The sequence below is a fragment of the Uloborus diversus genome, chromosome 7 (assembly GCF_026930045.1).
Source record: "Uloborus diversus isolate 005 chromosome 7, Udiv.v.3.1, whole genome shotgun sequence".
Taxonomy (NCBI): Eukaryota; Metazoa; Arthropoda; class Arachnida; order Araneae; family Uloboridae; genus Uloborus; species Uloborus diversus.
The window spans coordinates 81,900,557-81,917,933 of record NC_072737.1 but is presented as its reverse complement, the minus strand read 5'-3'; the positions used below and the strand labels follow the sequence as shown (position 1 = coordinate 81,917,933).

The 17,377-nt window shown below is 34.1% G+C and overlaps 1 protein-coding gene across 1 annotated transcript; it reads left to right on the top strand.

The window, feature by feature from the left end:
- Nucleotides 1-4,796: 4,796 nt before the first annotated feature.
- On the top strand, nucleotides 4,797-15,810 carry LOC129226513 (uncharacterized). Its single transcript, XM_054861124.1, has 5 exons — nucleotides 4,797-4,939; nucleotides 11,144-11,261; nucleotides 12,221-12,372; nucleotides 12,704-12,860; nucleotides 15,410-15,810. The coding sequence occupies exons 1-5, from the start codon at nucleotides 4,870-4,872 to the stop codon at nucleotides 15,651-15,653; spliced, it is 741 nt and encodes a 246-aa protein (XP_054717099.1). The 5' UTR covers nucleotides 4,797-4,869; the 3' UTR covers nucleotides 15,654-15,810.
- Nucleotides 15,811-17,377: the final 1,567 nt, after the last annotated feature.

Below are 17,377 nucleotides of genomic sequence, written 5' to 3'. Positions count from 1 at the left end.
TATAGTGTGATTTTTTAAATTGTTCGAGGTTTTGTAGTGTGCTTTTGCGTATCATGGCATAACATTTGCAGTTATTTTGGAACAGCAATGAAAAATATAAATATTTACTTCGACAACCTGACATGCCTCTGAAAGGGCGATAAGTTCCAATCTCATCTTTTGCATGGTCAATTAAAACTTTAAACTCTAAAATCTCGTTGAGTTTTGGTCGCCCAAATATCAAGTTTTTTGTGTCAGTAATAATTTTCAATGGAGATTATTTCTCTAAGTATAAGTTAGGGGATTTGGGCCCGCATAAAAAAGTTAAATTTCGTATTTTTTGAATCATTTTTATTTTTACTTCAAACTTTCAATATCTTAGCCCTGCATCTGATTTTGAACATTTTTGCAATGGGAAGTATACATCTAGGACTAACGGTTGTGAAAATAAAGGTCTTGCAGGTTAAAAAGGAACACCCTGTATATATATATATATATATATATATATATATATATATATATATATATAATATATATATATATATATATATATATATATATATATATATATATATATGCAACTAATTTACTTTCTTAATTCTCCAAATGCGTTTATAATACTCTTCATGTATACGTTATTCGGCCTACATTTGTGGCACGAAATATAAGCGGACATTTTCAAATTTTGAGTAAAACGCATTTGAAGATAACGTCCTAGGCAGACTTTCATTGAAATTTTATTCTGAATTCTGCTGGATAGTAGCTCCCACCAGAGATACTAGTTCTATCTCTTGCTCCAAAACAGAGAGGAGGGATTCTAAAACTATTTGTACAGGTTAACCCCCAAATTTTTAATTATGGTACTTAGACCCCTTTGCTTCTTACCGCCTCATTTGTGATCTTCTCTCCATAAAGATAATTTCACAGCACACTGGGGCAAAACTAACCTGGCAGCATTGTAAAGGCTACCAGATCCTAATCACAGTATTACGGTTCTGCCATGTTTGGATTTTCCCAACTACAGCTTTAATTATTGAAATTTACATTTTCATAAGCTTTTCAGACCTAGCTATAAAAGCAACATAAACTTTTCCATGGTTTTTATGTTGAGATATAAGAGCATCTTCAACCACATCAAACAATTATGCAAGAATTGATATTTAAAAGTGTTAGAAATTCAAGGCTTACATTTTTCGACGCTCAGGTCTCCTTATATCAGTCAGTTATATCATTATCTCAAATGTAAACTAATAATCAAGTAGTTAAAAGTTTAATTTTACAAAATAGGTTAATAGTAACGTACATTGCTGCAAACTTCATTTTCCAGTGTGTCAAATTAAACTTCGTTAATAAACAAGAAATTTGGCCCAGAAGTAAACGAGTGAACGAGCCTAATTACCCGTCTATTACAAAGTTGGCATTCTAGCATTTGACAAATCCCAATTAGTTAATATTACAAATTATGTCAAATATACCTTTTCCACATTTAAAGTTGATTTCTAAAAATAAAATATGCCTCTCACTTTAAAAAAAAATCTGATGATATAGATATATAAAAATCAATAATCACACAAATGAAGTAACATTCCCTACACAGGGTGTTCCGGTTTAAACTGCAGGACCTTTATTTTTGCAATCGTTAGTCCTAGATGCATACTTTCAATTGCAAAATGTTCAAAATCAGATGCAGAGTTAAGATATTGAAAGTTGGAAAGCCAAAATGAAAATGAATCAGAAAATACAAAAATTAACTTTTTAAACGGGCCCTAGGTCCCCTAACTTACATTTAGAGAAATAATCTCCATTGAAAAATATTACTAACACAAAAAACTTGAAATTCGTGCGACCAAAACTCAAGGAGATATTCGAGTTCAAAGTATTACGGGACCATACAGAAGACGAGATTGGAACTTATAGCTCTTTCAGAAGAATGACATATTATTGAAGTAGAAAAAAAAAGTATTTATGTCTTTCGTTTCTATTAAAAAAACAAATGCAAATGTTATTCCATGATACGCAAAAACACACTAGAAAACCTCGAACGATTTGAAAAAATACACTCTATGCACACTATGATTTTAAACCCTTGTTAACCACTATATTTTCCCCCAAAAGGCGTTATTGACGGCGAGTGTAAAGTGGTGTAAGTCACAAAACGCTGTGTTTCATGCATCGGTGAACATTGCTTGTACTAATGTCAAACTTTTTGTGTTGTAATTCTTTTTCAATGGGGATTATTTCCCTAAATATAAGTTAGGAGACCTAGGGCCCGTATAATAAGTTGTGTTTTTTTTTTTTTTTTTTTTGACTCATTTTTATTTTTGCTTCGAACTTTCAATATCTTAACCCTGCATCTAATTTTGAACATTTTTGCCCTTGGAAGTATGCATCTAGAACCAACGGTTGTGAAAAAAAAATCTTGCAGGTTAAAACGAAACACCCTGTATATTGGAGGATGTTAAATTCTGTGCCTCTATTTACGATACGCATTTTAGACAAAAAAAATAATCTAAAAAAGGCATCCTAAAAAGGGAATTTCAAACGATCTACAATTATGTTGCGAGCAGCTCCTAGAGTAGCATTTTTAAAACAGATTTTCAGACGAATTTTAAAAACAAATTGACACAAAATTGCAAAAATATAACCAAACACACTATAAAAGTTGGATGAAAAATTATCAAATAAGCTTTATGCTACAATATTGAGTAAAGTGAAAAAGTAGCGCAAATAAAGCAAAAATTCTCAAGAAAATACAGCATATCGTTGGCACCATGCTAAACTAACAAATTCAGGCGAGAGAAAACAACATTTTTTCCCACTTGACGCGTTTGGTTAATTTCAGTGTTTTAATTTGTATAGATAACTTTGATTAAAACTATCGTTTGAAGTAGTTATAACCAGTCTACAGCCCTTTTTGAGTTCTACGGCAAACTATCGAATTTGAAAATCACGATTCGCGATTTTTCACATTCGTTAGTTTAGCATGGTGCCGACGACATAGCTATTTCAAGGCTACATAGGAGCCTCTTCATCAGTGCAAAATACTCACCTTGTAACAAGAAAATCATGAGAGAATTCTAAATGGCTCTCAGTTCCCTCACGACTTTCTTGTTGTGTGGCCAGTATTTTGCTCTGATCGAAAGGCTCCATTGTAGCCTTGAAATAGCTATGTGATGTATTTTCTTGAGACTTAGTGCTTTATTTACATTGTTTTTTTTTTTACTTAAACCACAGTATAAAAGTAATTTTTACAAAAGATCAAAAGAATTCACAAAAGAGGGGGGGGGGGGGTGCTGGCTCAGTTGACCTTGCAAAAATCAGGATTTGAGTAAGAGTTTTTTTTTTTTTTTTTTGTGCTTTTGAGAAACAATTATTTTTTGCAGTATCATTATAAAATCTACGCTTTTACGAATTAAATAAAATTACAAAATAAAAAAGTTCTTACAGAAGTTTGCGACTGGATCCTCCTATAAATAAAGCGAAAATCACTGATCGAAGAACGCTCTGACGTCAGTAACAATGAAACGCACGTCATAGCATGCGTGATGGCATAATTTCATTGTTGAAGCACCAAAAATTCAGTGAGTTATTTATAACTTGATAATATTTTTTGGCAATGTTTAACATGCAGAGAAATGCTTTATTTTGACAGTGCTGAACTGGATCCGATAACTTATCTGTTTAACTGGTGAAACTGCAATAGTAGGAAAATGAAGAAACGAAAAAGGTGTCAACAATTCACGCTATCTACTGGAGTTTAAGGCTAATCCACTGGAGTAGGATAGCTCCTTGACGGACGATTTTCTAGTAACTCAATGTAACAGCAAGCGTTGATAAATAATACTAATCCTCAAAATCTCCCCCCCCCCCCAACCCGGTAGTAGAACTAGGGAGACTCTGAGACGTGAGTCGTAGATTCTTAAGAAAGTTTGCAGACTTAGTTGGGAGAGAAGAAACCTCAATTTTTTAAAGAAATAAATATTGTAAATTTCAGCTAATAAAGATTTTCTGGGGATAATCCATAGGTAACAGTACTTGAATTAACATTAGTATTTTTAAGCATTTCTAGATACCGAGTTAGGTTTTACGAGTATTCTAATGTCGGTTTATCTTGCAGACCATTTTTTGATCTTTTGAACATCATCGCAGACTGGGGGAAAATATTCTGCTACTGGACCCCCTTCCTCGAAGAGCAATCGCGCACCCCTCCCCAATTACCATAAGGACCCCCAAGAAGGAGAGTCCTTCTGAAAAGAGAAAAAAAACTGAAAAATCCCCCTCCTCCTAAAATATTCAATGTAGCTGTCAGCACAATGACCCCCTCCCCCTTGGTAGACAACCCTGAAAAAGTTTAAATCCGCCACTGAAATCAATCGCTATGAACGCGTCTTCGCCAAAACGAAAACATAACTTTATTCCGCTTGTGCGCTCTAACTGCTCATTTAACCTACTATCAAATGAAGTGTTCTGTTTCCACTTCCAGGTCATCTAACATCTCTTTTTGGTATAACTGTATTTTTCATTATTTTTCTTTTCAAGTGCATAGGAGAAACATTCCTTGCTCAAGCTAGTTAGTTCTAAAAATTAACGCCATTAAATCAAAAACGTCATATTTCCAGTCATTGAAATATTTCCAAACTACCGTTTGGTAAAAGATTAAAACTAAAGGAAAAGTTTAATTTTTAACCTTGTAGCCAAAGACAAGCCTCCAGTGCGATATGTTGAAAAAAGCCGGATTTCCGATGAAAGAATTTCAACGACAAGTTTAGCCTAATTAATTTTCGCCGAAACTGCTTCCGTATTGATAACGTTGAATATCCTGACGTGCCGAACAAAAATGAAGATAGGCATTTTAGTTATATGCCAACTTTCAAATACTAATAGAACAAAATGGATATTGTGAGTCCGATTTTTATCAATATGTTTGCCTTGATTTTAGTACTGTTTCTCGCTCAAAATGGTGAGTAATTTAAATCTGTGCAGAAATAGTATAGGATATTGCAGAAGAAATTATTTTGTAATTTAAATAAATGAGTTAATAAAGTAAATAATTTTAATAAATTAAATAAGTAAGTTAAGATTTTAATGGTTTAGGTAAATTTCAATCCTGATTTTTGAAGCAATTTATTCTTTTTATGTTGCTTGCTTCTTCTGTTGTAAAATCAATGGGGAAATCAGTACATGTTAGTTTTGATACATTTAGAGAAAATTTCATAAATGTCTTCCTTTAAAAACAGTAAAATATAAATTTTAAACTGTTCATATTCAAATAAATGACGAATATATATTTTACTGGATGAAATTGTACTTAATAAATCAGATCTAGTTTCCAATTACTTAAATAACGGATTTCAATCAACCTATGTATGGGTCATTCTCCTAAAACTTGTACGAATCGCGTTCGATACTTTCGATTTTTTTTATCAATTTCATTACTTTTCTCCAACTAATTAATTTTTTATTGATTCTCCATTATTTTTTGCAGAATAAACTGACAGTAGTTTGTAGATAAGTTATTTAAAATGAGTTTTCTCAAATATTTGACCGTTTTGTGTTAAAGAATGGAAAAATAACAGACGGGACAATCAGGCTTCAAAAAAATTCGCTCGAATTATAAAGAAAAGTTACAATGGGGGTTGTTTAGTTCAGTCAAAAAAGTACTTTTAGTCACTGAAATTGATAGAATAAGCAAAAAAAAATAACATGAACACAGAAAATTCTTTCATTTTCCCAACAGTTATTTTTTTATTAATTTTTCAAAATGTCCGATTTTTGAGACAAGGCGTGGTCTTTATGACGTCACAAATGATGCAATTTGGTACATCTTTCTACCACGTTTCCACATTATGATAATCAAGAAGCGAATTAAAGTTGCGCTCTACGCTTGCTATCAACCATATCGTTGCCAATACACGTGAGTAAAGATGCGAATTAAATATTTTGCTCTGTGAATGGCAACACAGAATGGCATTTCATCATTTGTGATGTCATTGGCAAGAAATGTAAACAATGAAAGCGCTCCGATTTAAGTATTTTTTTTAAATACTAAACTTAAACAAATTATTTAAAAAATGGTCAGATCTATGTTTTTAAGCATGCTCTTTCAGAAAAAAATACTTTTAAAATTTTGGAAACGACCCCATTACAGAGCAAGTACAAAATGAAATAATGATTCTAACTCTGTTATTATCTTTATAATTTCACACAAAAACCTGTTATTAAAACAAAAGTGAGAGAGAAGCATTGAACAGTTCGAATTTACTATGATAAAAAAAGGGGGGGGGGATTTAAACACGCCATGTTGGTTGACTAGAATTCGAAGTAGCAAGCTAAGTACGAAACTTCTATTATTAAGTGTTTTCAAAAAATATTACCAGATTGATAGCATCTGCTTATCTTATTTTCTAAATTGAAAAAAAAATGAAAATGTGAAAATTCACAAACTTGGTGATGTATGATAAAATAATTCCTTAAGGATCAACTGAGGCGTAAGGAACAAGCTTCTGACCTTTAATTTGCTTATTTTTCAACTTGTGATTCCTTGTCTAAACTCTTAATAATTGAATGGGTAGTGGTAAAAACTTAGTATGTTGAAAGCAACTACTTTTCACCATAGCCAAAAAACGAGTCTTAAACAGGACACTGAGAGCAACATACAAAGTTTTTCCATTCAATTACCTACTCACTTTCTATTGCAAGGAAGCTTGGAGGCAAATTCGCAACATATCAACGTTCTTCCATCAATTATGAACACTTCATTTACAAGTTCAATGCCAATAAACGCATTTTCTCATCGTGCAAACGAAGAAAAAACACAGGTGATTCCTTCTCTGGACTATTCATCGTTTTTTGACCGAAAAAAAAAATTTGTTGAAAACCTACATACAACGTTTTTGCCGCCACCTATTCAATTGGTTTCTTGAACGCTTTCAATTTCGATATTCATTAGATTTTTATAATTATCATTTTGTCTTAAATGCATCATCGTCCCCTTACCGCCCTTCACGGGTGTATCGTCCCTTTGAAGAACCAAGCGTCCCAGGCTCGGAACCACTGAAATATACGAAAGGAATTAACTAATTTATTTGTTTTGGAGAGAGTTTGTAGCAGTATATAACAGAAAAAAAATGTTATCTAATGCGTTTGTATTTATTCTGACACATATTTACAAAACAAAACATATAATTAGGCCATGAAATTGAATGTGTATCTTTTTAGTAGTAGAATAGTGTTTTCCATCTGTACAATTTTCAAAATCAGAAAAAGTGCTGCAAGACAGATGGACCATCGTTGACTAAATAAACATAAATTTCCTCAACTTGTTTTTTTTTTAATGTGCAAATACAAATGAACAAACACATGATAAATTTTTTATTGTTTTTTTTAATATTGTTAGTGTTTTTTTTTTTTTCAAAAAGTACAGAAGTCCAAATTCATAGCACTTTCTTAAAAACATTATTTTTCCTGCTTTTTACTAAATTCAAAAATACTATATACATTTTTTTTATGTAAGAAGCTTACGACAATGGGATTCTTTAGCAACTAAATGAAACATATTTTATCCCTGGGAAAGCTATTCTATTTTTTACCCCTTAAAGACGCTTTAAGAAGAAAACGAATTAGGTGAACTTCCACTATTATTTCGAAATCTGTTTTTACTTGAAGGAGACAGTGTTAAAATTACACAAAACTCCTACTAAATCAAAGACGTAGTCAGCACAAATACAGACTTCACTATAAAAATCGTGATAATTAACTTAGGGATCATCTAACTGAATGTTTCAGGTATCCATACGTTCTTAGGTACATACGCCAGTGCGAACGAGCCGAGAAAAAAAACACTCAACATTTATTCGGGGGTGAGTAAATGAAAATTTAAGTTGAAGTTTGCGGAAAAAAATATTTCCGATTACAATAGGTAACTCACTGTGGTAAAAGGAAGTAAACGAGCTGATGTGTGCATCACATGACTTCCTTTTACTCCAATTTTAATGTCATTTTCCCATTAATGGCAATTTTTATGTAATTCAATAGTTTACTCTCTAAATATCACCACCAGGCCAAATTGAAACCAGATTTTTAAAAAAAATCCGCCAAATTTGTCACCAAGTTGGCGACCAAAAGACTGGCGATATATCGCCAAGTGTCCGCCAAATTATAACACCACTTGAGTATACATCAAAATTAACAATGATTTCCCCCCAAAAAGGGACAAAAGACCCCCTTAGAAGCACCCGAAAGCAACTAAAAAGAGAGGTGCACAACTAGACCCCACTAGGAGTCTACGTACCAAATTTCAACATTCTAGGACATACCGTTCTTGAGTTATGAGACATACATACGCACATACACACATACGTACATACGGACGTCACGAGAAAAGTCAATGTAATTAACTCGGGGAATGTCAAAATGGATATTTCGAATGTTTATACGTTCTTAGGCACTTATCCGCGTGTGGTCGGGTTGAAAAAAAAAACTCAACATTAATTCGGGTGTGAGCAAAATGGAAATTAAGGCCGAATTTTGAGCGAAATTTTTTTCGCGAATATAATACTTCCTTTTTTGTAAAAAGAAGTAAAAAGCAAAGCGATGCAGTTTCAATTGATTCATGGGCGGAATATTTAGTGGCAAAAATTTGTCTCGTAACAAAAACAGTTTACGGTTTTGGTTACTGAAAAGACTCGAATGTAAACGTTTCAAGTTACTCGCACATTTCAACCGTAGCAGAATAATTCTAACTGAAGTGTAATTGAAGGAAAGAGTTACACAAAAGCTTAAAACAAAACAGTCCTATTTCTATCTTTAGAATTCTTGCAGAAATGAGTATCTAGGCTCTCTTTGTATTACTTTTTGTAGCGGATAAAGGCAAGTACGAAGAAATATTTATTTTCATTAAATCATTCTGTAAAAGTATTTTGTCTATGACTTCTCCAAAATATTAAAACACATATTATGTTTCTAAATAATTTATGAGGGAAATTAAAAATTCTACATTTTTTTTTTAATTTATCTAACATTTACGACACTAACGTCAAACACTTACAAAGAAAAAAAATATATGCACTACAGAATTTTGAGAAAAATGATATTTATTCGAACAAATTGCTATGTCATTGAAAAAAATTATTACCTTTTAAGATGGGTGTTTTCCGCCCCTCCCTTGCTTTCACTTAGTTGTTTCCATAGAGAACTCATGGTATTTGTTGATTCTTTTTATTTTGGCAAATACACGAACTTTTGATTAATAGATGAATATTTCCATAGAAAATTAATCAAGTACAAGAAATAAATTTTTTAGTTAGTTAACGGAAGTATAAGATGCTTACGTTAACTGTTGTGTTTTCGTTGCATATTCCAATGCAAAACATTAGGCATGAAAAAAATTACACTACAGAGATGAGAACTGTTTATTTGGGTTTCATTGTAAATGCTTGAATTTTTCTAATTTAACAGTTAAATGTTTTAAAGCGAAATGAACCATACATCACTAAATCAAATTACTGTAAGTAAAGACTTTTTTTTTTTTTTTTTTTTTGAAGTTACAAATGTGTGCATAGCAAGTAATTACTGATACCCTTACCTCTTTAACTCGTTTCAAGCTCATGAAACTGCAAAGTTGTAGCACTGAAGTTTTATTAAAAACAATTTACAAAACACTACTCGACATTGAAAATGCAACACCAAGAGGGAATGTTCAGAAATTTATGCAAGTTTTAGAGCAGATGTACATCACTGAGTTATGTAAACGATGTGAAATGCGCAGCTCTCCGACGCATGTGAAGTAAGATATAAGAGAAGGAACTTGCAGAATGGGCAATATTCGTGTCGTTATTCCTGACTGGAGAATTATCGAAGAAATTTTGTTTTTGTCTTGGAGGATACGTGTAACACGAAAGAATGCCAGGCCGCGTCAACGAAGGCACTTCCAGCAGATAGACGATTTTACGAGGGGTATGGTGATCGGACTGAGAAGAGGAGGTTGGTCCGTACGTCAAATCGTAGCTGATACCCACGTGGATGAGAGCACGGTGCATTGGCTGTGCCAAAGATGGTTGGAACAACGAAATGTGGCAAGATTGAGGGGTGCAGGGGCAGCCAGAGTGACATCAGAACGCGTGGATCGACGCATCCACCGACAAATTGTAGCAGACCCACAAGTCACTTGTTCCTCGATTCTGCAGCAGGTGCAAGATACCCTGAATGTTCCCGTGTCAACCAGAACCATTTCCCGTCGTTTGGTCGCACTTGGTCTGCAATCATGGCGTCCGCTAAGAAGACTGCCATTGACCCCACAACATAGACAGCAACGTTTAGTATGGTGCCGGACTAGAGCGACGTGGATGGCAGAATGGCGAAATGTCGTGTTCTCAGATGAATCCCGCTTGTTTATCCAGTGATAGTCGCCGCATACGTGTGTGGCGTCGACGTGGAGACAGATCTAATCCGGCTGTAACTGTGGAACTTCCCACCGCACGACAACAAGGCATAATGACTTGGGGCGCAATTGCGCATAATTCCATATCACCTCTAGTTCGTATTCAGAGCACTATGACGGCCCAACGATACTTGGGTAATGTGCTGCGGCCGGTGGCAATACCTTACCTTCAAGGGCTACCTAATGTAATTTTTCAGCAGGATAACTCTTGACCACACAGTGCTCGCATCTGCCACCATACTCTCCTGACCTGTCACCGATCGAACATGTCTGGGATGTGATTGGACGCCGTTTGAAGACTCTGTCCTTACCTCTTTCAGAAGACGAACTGTGGCAAAGGATTGAAAAGGAATGGAGAGCCATACATTTGGACACCATCCTCACCTTTATTGGCTCTATGCCTAGACGTGTTTCTTCGTGTATCGCTATCCGCGGTGGTCCTACATCCTACTGAGCCGACGCCGTTCTCGCTCTGTATTTTGCCTATCATTTTGAAATTAGATCATTTATTATTCCTTGCTGTCTCTGTCTTTTTTCCAAATTTCATCACTTTCTGACCACTCCTTCTTGGTGTTTCATTTTCAATGTCGAGCAGTGTAATTTCAAATCCCAGGCACTTAGACATCAAATTGCTGCTGAACTTTTGTGCGCCAATTCGTTCGACTTAAGAACAAAGCATTTGTATTGCACGAATCAGCATGCAATCTTAGGATATTTTCCCCCTAGCTTTAGGAAATGGAGTTGGAAACGTGGATTGTGAACAACGATCTTACTCGGTTTGCTCTCCTGGACGAAGAGGAGCGACTTTTCCTGGAAGCGAAGACGATTTAAATACCGTTTGCCCGTAAGTTTTTTATAACAGAAAATATTTTTTGCACATTAAAGAAAAGTAGATTTGAGTATAAACAAGTAATATCTAAAAAAAAAAATTTTAAGTCAATTCCTTTACAAATCAAGTTTTTTCCCCGTGTGTGTGGAAATGATATTTAAACTAGAAAATCGCCCGTCAAGGTATGACGGGTGAAAATTGCTTCTACATTGAAACGAAGCAATTGCCTGCTTGGTTGAATTTCAACCCTAACTCCAGTGGAGTAACTCGAAACTCCAGTAGATAGTGCTAATTGTTGACCATTTTCTCGTTTATTAATTCTCCTGAAATGAGTCTTTCCAGTAAAACAGTTAAATTGCGGGATCCAATTCAGCCTTGTCAAAATAAAGCATTTCCCTGCCATATTAAACGTTTCCAAAAAATATCATCAAATTATGAACTACTTACTGAATTTTTGGTGCTTCAGCAATTAAATAATGCCACCATGTATGCTATGGAACGATTTTGGTGATGTCAGAGCAATACTCGATCAGTGATTTTCGCTATTATATATATGAAGATTACTTTAATATCTGAAAGCTTTAATACCAATTTTAATAAAAGCAATGTTCAATAGTGACCGTGATCAACAATGAATTTGGCTAACCTACATTTTAGCATGAAATTAGTTAACAACAATTACAATTCATGTTCTAATTACTTTGGAACATTGGAACAAATTTATCTCGTGCAGAAAAACCAGACTCTTGGAGTTTTAAAGCCTTCGAGTCCAAACTCCGTCTCTTTCACCCTGAAATCCGTTTGACTGTGAATCCGCACCCCTGATTTTTACTATGAGATGATTTGTTTTTATTTTCATTCTAAAATTTTAGATAATTTTATTTTTCTATCGGTGAAAAAAAGAATATTGTTGAACTATTTTGCGAATATAATTCATATGCTTTTAAAAATTGTTTCGCTATTTAATATTCTAGAGAGATTATTGAATATGCTGAATGTCTTAACACCTATGATGAAGTGTGTGCAACTAAAGAAGAAGATGTCAGAGAGTTCAAGCCTGGGCAATATGTTAAGATTCGGGAGTTACTGGCAGATATTTGTAACAACAATTCACTTCTGCACAAAGGTAAGTGGTAATAAATAATCAATTTTAATGCTTTGCTTTTGAATTGACTCAGTATCATAAATTCTCCAAATTATTCAGGTATTTTCGTTATGAATGTTTTTGGCAACATTCGAGTTCTTGCCAAATGTTTTGACTTCAATCATTTAAATTTGGTTTTCTGAAGTATTAGAATACAGTGTGAACATCCTTTTCGCCTTGCAAAAACCTCTTAGCTGGACACTGAAGATTTGTGCAGATTCCGGATGTCGCCAAAAGCATTTACAACGAACAGTCGCTCTAATCACTTCAAGGTAAATGGTAAATTTTCAAACAGATAATTACTTCTTTGCAGTTTTATCAGAAAACATGAGATGCATTAAAGAAAGCATTGATGGTGCTGGTGATGAATGTGCTCAAAAACGTTATCTATTTCGCAAGACCTACATGTCTCAGAGAGAAGTTGATGAAGAATCAGCATCATTTGAAGAATTAGTGAATCTTCACTGCCTGTAAGTATCCTAATAATGGACTGATTTCTTAAATCAAGATACATTTTGACAAAAAATGCATTTATTTTTAATTGTGTGGGATTTTGCTTATTGGTTCGTAAGAGAAAGAGTGCTGTTTTCCCGAAACATTCCTACTCGGATTTCAACTTCAACTTCTATTTTGTTCATACATAAATCGGTTTTGATTGATTTCTTGTGACGTCTATATGGATTCGCAACCGATCGAACTTGACTATCTGTGAGAGTCATTTCAGCCTTTTTTTACTTCCTTTTACAAAAAAGGAAGTATTGTATTCGCGAAAAAAATTTCACTCAAAAATCGACCTTGATTTCCATTTTCCTGACCCCCGAATGAATGTTAAGTTTTTTTCGACTCGACCACACGTGAATAAGTGCTTAAGAACGTATAGACACGAGAAATATCCATTTTGACGATTCCTGAGTTAGTTACAACGAGTTTTCTCGTGACGTCTGTATGTACGTATGTATGTATGCATGCATGTGCATATTTATGGCGCATAACTGAAGAACAGTAAGTCCTAGAAAATTGAAATTTAATACGTAGACTCCTAGTGGGGTCTAGTTTGCATCTCCCCTTTTGGTTGCATTCGGGTGTTTCTAAGGGGGTCTTTTGCCCCTTTTTGGGTGGAAATCATTGTTAATTTCGATGCAAACTCAAGTGGTATTTTGAATTTGGCGGACACTTGGCTATATATCGTCAGTCTTTTGGTCGCCAAGTTTTGTCGCCAACTTGGTGAAAAATTTGGCAATTTTTTTTTTAATCTGGTTTTAATTTGGCCACTGTTGGTGATATTTAGAGAGTAAACTATTGAATCACATTAAAATTGCCAATAATGGGAAAATGACATTAAATTGGAGTAAAAGGAAGTCATGTGAGGCACACATCAGCTCCTTTTTCCTGACATTTTTACATACTTACTGCCCATGCTTCTCGCGTAACTCAAAAATAAATGCAGCCGAACTCGCTTATAAGGAGTGCAGAGGAACTGCGATATTTGCTCGTTATATCCAAGAGCTTGTTAAAAAATATGGATTCGTGAAAAAAAATCGTATAAATTATACATACTTGTTTTGTTATTTTTGTATTTTTATACAGTACCAAAGAAGTCGGTTATTTGATTTGAACTGTCTCGTTGTCTCTTTCTTGTTATTGTTTTCGAGGAACGTGGGGTACGAAAAACATCGTTATTTATCTTTTACTATAGAAACCACGTATGTCGAGGGCTTTGTAACTTCAAATTCTTTACATTTGTTGTTATGGTGATAGCTTTCTTTCTTTTTTTTTTCTTGACTTTCAGCCCACAATATCCTTGGAAGTATATCTCGGAAATGATAACATTCTCTTCGACAAACATATAATTTTTAAATACTCCTCTACTCCACAAAAAAAGGGGGGAGGGCGTCTTATAACTTGTTCATATGATTTATCTTATTTCTAACTTTCGGTTGAATTCAAAATGTTAATGAAATTTTCCCAAAAATAATAAAATAATCTTTTTAAAGGAGAAAATCAACAGATATTTTATGAATCACAAAAATATTGCTCGCGTTAAGCGGGGTTTTCTTGTTAAAAGCGAGTTTTGTTCCCATAAATTTTACATTGTACCAACCAAATTTTTTTTATTTCCTCGTAAATCCGAGTTTTCGTTAAAACAAGAGTCGCTATAAGCGGTTTCGACTGTAGCAGTAGAAAGCTAAAATTATGCAAAATTGAAATTTGCAACACCTAGCTTTGCGCCTTTATTTGAAATAACTTTTTCTGCATCACCCTGAATTGAAGCTTTTATCGCTCAAAAAAATGTATAACTTTTTAAAAAATCTGAAAAAGCGTTTACGCTTCTGTCTCGATGAATTGCGAAGAAAACAATATGTCCTTGTTTCTTTACTCTTATTTGTTGTTGTTGTCGCGTGCTAGTTAGACTGGCAATTTTGGGTACGTTGCTTTACTTTTCCTTCTGTAGCGCAATTTGGAATGAAGTCTGATTTTCTCAGTACACACTCGTTTAACTCGTAATTACTCGTTTATATAGTAGGCACACACAGCACAACAACACATTTACACAAAAAAAGGACAAGGAAAGGAGAGTAAAATTACATTCATGCTCGAGCCGGGATTTGAACGCGGACTTCTCCATCACGATCAGACTTTTCTGACCACTTTACAAGGCAGGCGGCCTTACTCTTGTTTCATACGCCTAAATGAGTAATTGATATATTGTGGAAAACTTCTCAAACTTTCTGCTCACTTCGCTCGCCAACCCCCGTTCCTCGTTTGAGAAGGCTGCCTTGCCGTTTAAGGCGACTCAGTTGGCAACGAAACTGGCATCTTCTAATCAACTTTGGTGACCGAATTGACTAAAAAAAATGTTAATTGACGTTTTTAAATAATATCTCTGCCAATTACTGCCCGACTACTGGAGCTTTTACCCTAGTTCTTTAAGTTTCTCAAGTCATAAAGCACAAAGCAAACTTTTTTTTTTCAATTGTGTTCTATTTATTTATTTATTTATTCATTATTTGTTTTACAGACTTCCCTATCAGATGATGTCATGCGTAATTGGAGATATATCGCGGAGATGTGGTGACATGGCGAAATCAGCCGTCATAGAAGTCGCGTTTCGAGCCAACATTTTACAGTCAGACCGATGTCCTGCAGAGCATTTTTCAGGCATGGTTGGCATAGTGAATGACCTTGAACTTCCTGCTGAGCAGAAAGAAGAGATCCTGCACTTAATTTCTAGCTACAGTGCTTATTCTTCGGAAAGAAAATGACTGGCATTTTCCCCGTATTCATAATTTTTTGAACCAAAGATACAATGTTGATTTATAGAAACATGCATAACTATTATGTTTTCAAAAATGTTGAAAAAGACCGTTTACTTATTCAAGTACTTTTTAAAAAGATTACCAATGAAGGAATAAATGTCATTTAAAATGTACTGCTATTCATTTCTTAAATCTTTAAGACAGACTTACACGTTTTTAATTCTAATGGGTTAGTAAACTAGCTTTGAATGTCCTTGTCAAAGTTAAATCCCTAGTGCAGTTTTGCATCGAAGAGAGTCTAATTCCCTCCATCTGGGGAGAACCTGGGTGTCAAAATTATCTGTTGTACGACTGACATTCGCGCCTGGTGGCATATGAACTGAATGTCGTTTCGGGGGATCGCACTGAGTCTGCAAAAGGCTAAATAGCCTAACGCAGCCCCATTAGAAAGAAAAAAAAAGTTTAGTGAAATAAAATGTTTGTTTGTGTCAGCGGCACAATTCCCAAGAAACTGGTAAGATCTATAAACACAAAATTTAGTATACAAATGTTGTTTTGCCCAGAGGCGTAGCTAGACCCGACTTTCGGGGGGGTTACTTCTTTTATTTTATTTTATATATATATATATATACATATATATATATATATATATATATATATATATATATATATATATATATATATATATATATATATATGTGTGTGTGTGTGTGTGTGTGTGTGTGCGAACTTTTACATACTTTGGAATGGGGTGCCCCAAAGTTCGATACTTGTGTCAAACAAAACAAAATCAAAGAATTTTTTTTATTCATTTATTTTTTGTAATGTTTTGGAAAATTTAACTTTTTTTCCCTTTTTCTCCATTTAATTTAAAGTGAAACTTTAAAGATTAACGAAAGATTAACGAAAGGACAGTCGTTTCGAGCACTTTCTTGGAAGAAGAGTAAAGGGGTGAAATTCACATGTTGAGTATTAGTTGCATCATGGATGAGTATTTCAAGTTCATGGTTAAAGGTCATTCAAGTTAAAATCCATTTTGCTCTGTTATCTGGTTTAGTACTGTTCTGTGATCGCTCTCTTTCTTAAAATTATGATTCCTTAAAGAAAACCAAGATGATAGGAGGGAAAAGAAAGTTTAAGATTTTTTCAAGTAAAGAAAAAAGGAAAATCCTATAATATTGGCCAGGTTAGATTTGCAGCAATTGCTAACCTCAAGAGGATAAACAATTAATCAAAAAACAAGAAAAAGAAAAAATCAGGCACCAAATAGCAATAAAAGACGTTTTCTTCAAAAAGATATGCTCAAAGTTTCTTTTACTGTCAAAATGTTTCCTTAAACTGGCAATAAAGCACTTAATAATGTAATAATAGAATAAAGACCTAACAAAACTAATACAGAGGAATTTTGATCAAGAGCCCATGTTGTCTATAGTATCGATTTCAAATTTTCACCATCATATTCCAAATTTCTATAACGTTTCTTAAAGCCCCCGTATCTTAAAACCTCTTTATCTCGATTTTTTTCCTTCCTATGAAATTCGAAACATATAAATTCAACCGTATGTAATATTCCCACTGCGCCGCTCATAAAATTATACATACTTAACAATTTTCACAATCTATGACAAAAAAAGGCTACATATACGTAGATTTAACAAATCAATCTCATTTCTAAAGCGAAGTGTGAAATTTCACTCAATTATCAAAAAAATGTTGAAGCATAGTGAGGA

What these genes read in the sequence shown, in the direction of transcription:
- LOC129226513 (XM_054861124.1), top strand. Translation starts at nt 4,870, where the DNA reads ATGGATATTGTGAGTCCGATTTTTATCAATATGTTTGCCTTGATTTTA. An exon ending in GATTTAAATACCGTTTGCCC is followed by an intron (nt 11,262 to 12,220) that starts GTAAGTTTTTTA and finishes TTAATATTCTAG; the next exon opens with AGAGATTATTGAATATGCTG. An exon ending in CAATTCACTTCTGCACAAAG is followed by an intron (nt 12,373 to 12,703) that starts GTAAGTGGTAAT and finishes ACTTCTTTGCAG; the next exon opens with TTTTATCAGAAAACATGAGA.